Raw genomic sequence first — 9,228 nt, forward strand, 5'->3', positions numbered from 1 at the left:
GAAGGTCTGGCAGTGCTGTAATTGGCAAACGTTCACTCATGGAGGCGGGTGTCTGTTAAAGTTTAAAACTATTGGATCTGCCCAGTGCCACTCTGGATTAGCCAACCAATCGCATAACGTTTGGTCGTCACGTGTGTCATGAGCCGGCTTCTGGCAACTGAAACTGGAGCGCGACTTCGACGTCATCGTTCTCAGCCACTCGCTCTGTTCGCTGATTGGACCGGCTGTCGAATCTCCGGCAAAACTGGGAAATGGGCTGTACACCCAGACTGACTACTGAAGGGAAAATAAAATTTGGCCGGAAGTAGGCGGGCGGGCGGAGCCAGGCTAAATCACATGTAGTTCAGAATAAAATGTTCACTCTGTAAAGCCGGCTTTCAGTAACAATGCAGTACCAATTTAATAAATGATAAAATACACAACACAACAAAGATTCCGCAACTCATTAATGCAGTACATCTTAACTCTATGCGGTCCGCAACTCAAGATAAAAAAACAACAACATTTAAAAAATCTTTTAAAATAAAAAGGACCAATGAATCTAATTTAATATCCTCACCAGTTTTTCGGATTGGTTTTCTAAAATAATCTGAGAATCCAACAAATAAAAAAATAATACGGAAAAATACACATAAATATTAACATCTCTGTGTAGCGTCGTGGAATGACGCAATATGATAGACACTAAGTCTTTTTATTGTCCTTTGATGAAGACGGGGCTGAGGCAGGTAGGCCCACAGCGGCAGTGGATGCAGGTTGTGCCTGGGAGTCTATGAGGTCCATGTCTTCCTCTTCGTTGACTCCACACGTGTCCACCACGCAGATCAGGCAGTTGGTGACGGGAAACGCTCGCACCTTACTGCAAGTCACCCACCTGAACGCACAGGTAGGAAAACTGATTTAGAGACAGGCATGGAAGAGGAATAAAGATCAAACCTTTTCAGTAGCGCTGGCTTAATTTCATTCAGGGTTTTAAACAAGCTAGCACTTTTAGATATTCCCCAGTGACAGAATTCAACATCATTGTGTTTTGCAGAACTGCAACACTCTTTACCAATATCTAATCTAGTCCTATTGAAATGATTACCTGGCTTAAATAACCAGCCTAAACAAACAACAAGTAAAGCAAGCAAACAAGCCAGAGCCACAAAAGGGGGGCAAAATAATTTATATTAACCATAATGTCTGTTTAATAAGTTTCAAAGTATTGACACCATTTCCTACATACCAGTAGGACCAAAGACATCAGCTGTGTCTTTTTAAATAATATATAGTTAAATACAGCGACCTGTCAGAATCAGTGTGGTACTCCAGGACATGGCCGAGCCGCCCCACTCCTTGGAACCCTGCCAGCACATAGATGACATCGCCGACCGCTGCACACTTCACCGTTACACCTCGCCACGGCATCGGAGAAGCAGCGCGCCACTCATTACTGGCAATGTCGTAGTACTCCACAGAGTCCAGTCCACCTGGGAAGAAAAAAAAACACACACACACACACACACACACACACACACACACACACACACACAGTCAGTATCAATGGTGAGGCAGCTAGGACACTCTTGCAACTATCATATTGCTACAGCCACTATGTGCAATTGTATCAATACAGTACTATTCTTCATCATTGTAGTGGTTGTAGTAATTTATTCAGTACCGATTGCCCCCTGCCCTCCAACAGCATAGACCCTGTTGTTGACCACCGCCAAGCCGTGGTTCTTCCTGGCCTCTCTCATCCCACACAGCTCCCTCCATCTGAGGACAGGACCAACACACAGACACACACAGGGGACAAGGGGAGGGACCCGAACAGTCAAATTAGAGAGAGCATAGATAATTGCAACGCAACATGATGCCATTAATCACTGTTCTTTATATCACACATTTCAGAAAATAAAATACAAATTGTCAAGCTTAAAAGAAGGCCATTTATCCCTTTTCCAGAGATGTCTTTAAGATACTTGGATTTTACCCAAACACTAATATTAATTAACATGCAAGTACATAATAAGGATATTTCCTCAAATTGACTTATTATTGATTGATTACATATCAATAAGGAAGCAGCCTTTCTCCATATTATTTTTAGATATAAAAAAAAAGAGCCAAACAAAATAAAAAAACATCCTTTCGGTCTTGCAGTTCTGAGGTGTATGTTTAACTCACTGTTGCGTGCTGGGGTCATACACCTCACAGTTGTTGAGGACCCTTCCGGACACATTGTTGCCCACTGTCCCTCCACAGACGTAGATGAGTCCGTTGGCCTCCACTGAGCCGTGGCTGCAGCGGGCCATCAGCATGCTGGCTTTCACCTGCCACGACTCAGTTCTGGTGTCGTAGCATTCGAAAAGGTCCAGGGCCGAGCTGCCTGCAGACACACAGTGCATGACACCAGGATTTTAAACAGAGTTCTTCCCACACATCTGTACAGATACATTTTCAATTCAATTTTAGGCCAATTTCCATAACCTTATTTAGGGCTTGTTTCACTATCAAATGGCTCAAAAATTTAACTCTTAATACATTTCTCTTTAGGCCATGTATTATATTTGTCATTTAAAACCCATATATTATTAAACATGCACTTCCCATGCATTCCTGTGGATAAGAACACAAGCACATTTTAAACAACAGTAATTCAAAGAACAATTTTACATAACATTAGACATGTTTTGGAATGTTTATGAACAAGTAGCGAAACGTAGTCTAAATCCAAACTTTTCCAAAACATTCAGTTATTTCCAACCCGTTTCACACTTCTTCAAATTTCATACATTTTCCAGTAATTTCATGACCGTGGGAACACCGTTTAAAGCCTTCAAAAGTGAGATGTCTTTTCCTGTGTGAACGCTCCTCACCGTCACTTATTTTTCTACACCAAAAAGCCAAGCACTTGACTATCGCCAACCACACTCAGCAAAGACACAAACCTTCCCAATCCGAGGTCCCAACTTCAGTTCAGCCCTTTCCCCTGCCCTGTGCTCACCCACTTCTGACCCCCCGGAGGTGTAGATCTTGCCCTGGGAGGCGCAGGCGGCCAGGCTGTCTCGAGGCGTGGGCGGACCCAGCTTGGAGTACCAGCTGTCCTTCAGGACGTTGTAACAGTCCATGCGTTTGATGGGGAAGAGTTGAGAGCCACCCAGGATGTACACCACGTTGTCCCAGAAGACAGCACTGGCATCCCGCCGCTTCTCGAAGGGGCAGCGGATGTCAGTCCAGCTGGAGTCCTGTATGGAAAAAAAAAGCCAGACTGACACTTTACCACTGGCACATTGGACTTTAATTGGAATTAACTATACAAAACTATAGCTATACTGTTTGTGTTCAGTCTTCAGCAACACCTTAGAAACAAAAAAAACTGCTCAAAAAACTCAAATGATATTGTTCTATATGAAGATGTTGAAAAGCTTTTCTGGACCTACATAACCGCTCTTATTTTCTATACATTAATCAAAGAAAATACTTTTTTGTATTTACAGCCATCAATGTCCATTTTATTTCTCTTGGTTGGCTATAACAAATCAACCAAACCCGTCAGACAGTTCACAAAAAAAAAAAACGATGGAACCTGATCCAATGAATATAACTTGTAGAGCAAAAAACACTGTAAAGCCAAAGAGGTCTGGAAGATTCAGACTTGAAAGTCGAACAAGGAGATATAGATTTAGTATATGATACATTTAATGTTTTTTTTTGCATGTGAAGCCCTGTACCTTGGGGTTGAAGTAGCGGCAGGACTGCGGCTGTGAGCCTCCAAACAGGGCGATGCGGTAGTCGTGCTTCTTGCGTCGCGGTCGGCTGCTCTCTCCCAGATCCTCCCGATCCTCCAGAGACAGCAGGTGGTAGCGCATCCCACCTGGGAACAAAAACAAAGGCTGCTTGTGTGTGCTCATGACGTCAACACCCAGCTGTCAATTTTCTCTGATTTATCTAAATCATCCGATCTACTGTGTATTCATTTGCCAACTTGCATGAATACAGTTAAGTCAGTAAATGATGGCTTGTGTGTATGTGTTCCTATGTCTCCTCCTACTCACTGATGACCATCTTGAGGCACTGTGGGTTGTCCTGGATGAGGGGCTCGCCCTGCACCGTCTTGGAGAGGAAGGTTTTGGAGACCAGAGGAAAGCGAACGCAGCCCAACACCTCCACCATGTACTGCTGTCTGTTACACACGTCGTACTTCAGCCAGCGCACCGACGCGTCGTAAATCTGAACGCCAAAGAAAGTGCAACAACCAAACATACACACATTAACCTCTTTAGAATACTGATGGTGAGTTAGTTTCTTTGAACCCCATTGGGTGGTAAGATTGTCTACAGGAGGAGGGGCCGACCAGTAGCCATGGTTCGATCCCCTGCACCGGACAGGAGGGTGTTACTTGTCATACTAGTGGTGGCTGATATTACATCTACGGTGCCCACCATCTCTACCATTGTGTCCTTGAGCAAGGCACTTAACCTTGAACTGCTCCAGGGGCGCTGTACTATGGCTGACGCAGCCTGCGCTCTGGCCCCCTCCAAAGTGTGGTTTCTTGAGAGCGAATATGCGAAAAGACGAATTTCAATGTGCCCTCGTTGTAAAATCGACTAATAAAGATAACAATTCAGAATATGGTCAAATGATGTGGTCACCTGGGCCTCGGCGCGGACAGTAAGTTTGTCCTGGTGCAACAGATGTGTGAGCTGTTTGACGTCCAGTTGAAGGAACTCATCCAGTTTGTAGACCTCAGTGAAGTGGAGCTGAAAGAAGTCCTCCGCTGCTGCCTTCAGCTCGGGACAGTCCATACAGTCTGACAGGGCAGAAATACCTGTAGAGGGAGAGGGGACAAGCACCGGTCAGTCTAATGAGCTACGTAATGGCAGGCCTAACCCAAGCATTTACTGTACCAACGGTAAAGGACAGTTAATATTTGCTTTTGATTTTACATACTCGATCAGCTTGGATTATTATTTTTTTCTTACCCAGGCAGTTTGTTGCATCAATTTGTCCTTTGAGGAACTCCACGCACATCTTCTTTACTGGCTCTATCTGGTACTGGTTGGCAGCATCCAGCAACGACTGGACGTTACCGCTGTTCACCGAGATCCTGGCATACACACAAATACATGTACAATCACACGCACATACACACACACACACACAATCACACTTAACCTTTAAAGAGCTGGTTCTTCTGAATAGGTAAAAGTAGACCAATCTTCTGTAACATTTAAGCAGCTTTCCAAGCAATTACAATTAGCATCAGCAGACCACAGTATTATGTGTGTGAGATCTTTACATTTGAACTGTGTGCCTCAAAAAAGTTGCTCTTCTATGCCACGATTGACACTGCAGTTATAGGCAATATTCTTACCGAGCTGTGTAGATAAATTCAACCAGTAGATCAATGATCTCCGGCTCAGCACTCCTGAGCTCCACTTCGTGGGACATGGACTCCATCATTCTGGCTGGAGGTGAGGAACAAGGAGAGGTTGACTTCATAGAAAAACATGCTCAGCGATGCTGTCACTATTGTGGTCCACCTGAGTGAGGTGAACACAATCTGATCTGATATGTTGTGCCTATAACTTACTGGTGAACATGAGGCTGAAGAAGGGGCTGGCTGCAGACAACACTACTCTGTGGGCGGGGAAGTGTTTGCCCTGAACCACCAGGGTCACGTCACAGAGGGTAGCCTGAGGGAAACACACACTCAGATTCACACATAGAGCAATAAATAAAGTAAGTAATAAGTAAATGCCTCAAGCCAAGCTCTGATAGATATTCACTCTTGTTCTGTCTGTCTGTCTGTGTGTGTCTCTCTCGCTCTCTCTCACTCACTAACACTAACACACCTGTTTCCTAAGATTGTTCATGACTCCCATGATGCTGGACAGTTGTCTGTACTCCTCCTTTGTGGCACACTTCCTCTCGCTCTTCTTCTTGGAGCACGCCGCCGCCTTCTCTGGAGAGGCTGCCCCCGTCATGTCAGCCTTATGGACGGAACCCGTTCACTTTAGTTCAACAGCAGTACTATCAGCAGTAGCCTGGTATTTAGGATGCAGTCTCTTTGTTGTCGCTCAGCCAACAGTCAGTTTGCTCGCTAGCAGTCTGCAGCTGTCATGAATTATAAAGCAGCCAGTTTGATGGCAGTGTCTCCTTGTTACCTCGTAGAGAGAAGCACCTTTAGATGAACCAACTGTCACTTTTTAAAATTGTTTTAAAAACAGGTTAGCATGGAGTGTTTTGAAAACAGCCTTCAATGCGGGTTGTGGTTTTCTGACTCTTCCTCTACGTTTTCTGACCTGGTTGGACATAGCCTGCTCGCGTTCGCCTTCTATCGACAGACACGGTGAACTACACATCGGCTACACCATGCAAAATTGCGCAACTGATTTATTTTTGTACACAGTTTGTAGAGCAAGGAATGTGTTTACGTACTCGGATCAAAATCACTTTAAATGTTTTAATCTTTTAGAATTTTTAACAACAGAAAAGAAGCGATATATTTAATGGCAGCAGCAGGCACGTTCACCTCGTAGCCGCTCACCTGTTGGTGGATGCACCTGTCTGTCACCTTCATATCTGTACTGTGATCCAGACAACATAACCAGGAAGAAAAGTTTAAATTTTTTTTCAGTAGTCCCGTGACGTTGACGTCATGTGGAATGCGGACAGCAGACCCATTGTCACAATTAATTGACCCGAAATCAAATTGAGAGACACCCAAGCTGCATGAAAAATGCTCCGTTTTCTGTGCTTCCGCTGCTGCTTCTCGAGTGAAAACTCTGCCGACGAGGTATGTGTTTTACATAGTTGAGCTTCATGCACGTGATAAGGGAAATCATAAAGTAACTTTATTCGAGTTCACACTCACGCTTTTTCCCCCAGTGAGAATAGGCCTAGTGAATTAATTATGCTATTAACGCCTAATGGAAGAATGGTATGAGGACTAGGGCCTATGCATTCACTATAAAGCTCTGGTATTTGAATCATGCTATAAAGTTGTCAGTAGAAAAAAGTCCATGTAACATTATACTGTCATGGTGTTTCGAATACACATTTGTTTTGAACTAATTGATAATGTTACATTTCACAAATAGGCCACAAAGAGCTGCAGTGGAAGAGAATGGCACAGAATGAGGTCTTTATAAAGGCAGTATAAACTAAAGGAACCACTTAAAATAACTTTTTTGTTTTTGTTTTGAACACACATTAAGACTGGCATCATGCACTTATTAGTTCATAACAAAGTTATAACATGAATCAAGGTAAGATCACCAAGTGTTTTATGTATTGTTTTAAACATGCCAATAAAAGCATCCTTTATAAAGAAAAACAACTATATTTTTCAGAGGCAACCTCTCCTGCACCCCAGACCATCTGACCTCAATGGAGCTGAATCAGCCAGGCAGACCCGGCCAGCACACAGTGGTTTATAATCTAATTTATCTCTCTAAATGTCTGCATGGCTGGCTCTCTTGAATCTACACTTCCAATGCATACAGTTATAGATGAATTTTACCTGGTCTACATTTAATCTTTTTTTGCATGTGATTGAGTGTCTCAGTGTGTGTTTGACACCCAGATGCACAGTCCGTGAAGCGGATCGGCAGGCTGGTGATGCGGCGAGTGTGTGTGCCAGACTTGGACCAGAGGTTTACTGACATGGCCGAGACCTTCAACGAACAGCACGAGCGCCATGAGGCCATGGTCCGACATATCAGGAACCTGCGCCAGACCTATGGCTGTAACCAAGACGACACCTTGGCTTTGACCGAATGTGTGGAGAAGATACGACAGGAGCATGGTAAGGGACATATACTGAGGTGGGACTCAACCGTGCTGTTTTATCCTTTGCTTCTAAGTTTCCATCTCTGTCTTTCTCTTCTCTTCCAGAGGCCAAGTTCAGGGTCTCCCTTAAGATTAAGGGCTATGACTTCTCCCTCAATGTGGTTCCTGCTGGGTCCGAGGAGGGGTTAAGTGAGGAGGACGCACCGCCTCCACATCTGCGGTTGGCTCAAGGTGAAATGAAGGGCGTCTCTGAGAGCGCCAAGGCCACCATCTCCAAGGGCACCACGCTTCAAGAGATGATCGGCTGGCTGCTCCGTAGCAGAGAGCACATTTCTGAGCAAGTGACGGGCGTCGCGGGGACATACCAGGAGGAAGGAAGACTGAATGAGAACCTGGAAGAGAACATGAAGGAAGTGAGGAGGGCCAAGGAGATGTCACTGGCATACAGACAACGGGCCGGAGAAGTCCTCACCGAGGCTGCACAGATAGCAGGGGCTTATCTGTAGTTCATTGCACATTGAGAATATACTTTGTTTTGTATAAGCCATACTCTTCCACAATTATAGGTAGAGAAACACTGCAAATGTAGTAACAGTCTTGTGTGTGAACCTGCACAGGGCTGACCAATATCAGTTGTATCAGTAAACAGAATTCACATATTAGCATTTGCAACAACATTAGGAATAATACAAATGTTGCAAATCAGAAACTCATGCTTGTATTTAAATGTACGCTCTGCTGTGCAGGCACTCATTTGCAGCCTCTTGTATTGTGTTTGCCACAAGAACATGAAGATTTGTGATCATATCTGCCTTTCCCAAATGCTTTATTGGAATTCCAGGAAACATGGCAAAGACATTGTTACACTTAAAAGTAAACCATATTATTTTCCTGGATGTGTGTAATTTTACTAGCTAACACTAGGGGGCGTCACAACATGGATACAAATTCCCTAAAATCACAGAATCAGGTATCAACATAATAAATGAATTACTGTTTTTAAAAAATTCTGATGATTAGACTCTTTTCTACAAGGAAATATTGTTTTTTGGTTTGCCTAATGCAGGGTGTACTCTGGTTGGGAAATGCATTGTGAGTCTCCTATCGTCAATGGTAATGAGTGTGTGTAGTGTTTTGTTATTGTAACATTCAGAAGGAGCAGATTTGCTGATTGTAATCCACAGAGGCCCACATACTTATTATTAACTGATTAAATACAGCAGCTTTCCCTCTGCTATGGTCATGTAAGCAAACAAACACATGGTCAAGTGCCATCTTGATAATTAATTTTTGCTAAATCCATTGTCCCAGAGGTCATTGTCAAGGGGTGATGCAGGTTATTGTTTATCCATAGGAAACAGCTTTAGAGCCCTGCTTACGCCTTTAGCTTTACAGATAATTTTTTTTCTGTGTGCAGGATGAGGTGTGTAAAACTGCCAAATAAAA

The 9,228-nt window shown here is 43.8% G+C and overlaps 2 protein-coding genes across 2 annotated transcripts; one reads left to right on the plus strand and one right to left on the minus strand.

Moving 5' to 3' along the window:
• Positions 1–441: 441 nt before the first annotated feature.
• On the minus strand, positions 442–6,264 carry klhl7 (kelch-like family member 7). The gene is made up of 12 exons (XM_080045932.1): positions 5,844–6,264; positions 5,582–5,684; positions 5,363–5,456; positions 4,971–5,095; positions 4,641–4,816; positions 4,044–4,218; positions 3,720–3,862; positions 2,993–3,233; positions 2,173–2,374; positions 1,664–1,761; positions 1,289–1,472; positions 442–874 (listed from the first exon to the last, which is right to left on the minus strand). The coding sequence occupies exons 1-12, from the start codon at positions 5,973–5,975 to the stop codon at positions 685–687; spliced, it is 1,863 nt and encodes a 620-aa protein (XP_079902058.1). The 5' UTR covers positions 5,976–6,264; the 3' UTR covers positions 442–684.
• Positions 6,265–6,655: 391 nt separating this feature from the next.
• Positions 6,656–9,201, plus strand: LOC307264392 (uncharacterized protein). Its single transcript, XM_080045802.1, has 4 exons — positions 6,656–6,787; positions 7,344–7,422; positions 7,577–7,798; positions 7,888–9,201. The coding sequence occupies exons 1-4, from the start codon at positions 6,731–6,733 to the stop codon at positions 8,286–8,288; spliced, it is 759 nt and encodes a 252-aa protein (XP_079901928.1). The 5' UTR covers positions 6,656–6,730; the 3' UTR covers positions 8,289–9,201.
• The last annotated feature ends 27 nt before the right edge of the window (positions 9,202–9,228 follow it).

This window comes from Ammodytes marinus (assembly GCF_949987685.1).
Source record: "Ammodytes marinus genome assembly, chromosome: 17".
In the NCBI taxonomy this organism is placed as follows: domain Eukaryota; kingdom Metazoa; phylum Chordata; class Actinopteri; order Uranoscopiformes; family Ammodytidae; genus Ammodytes; species Ammodytes marinus.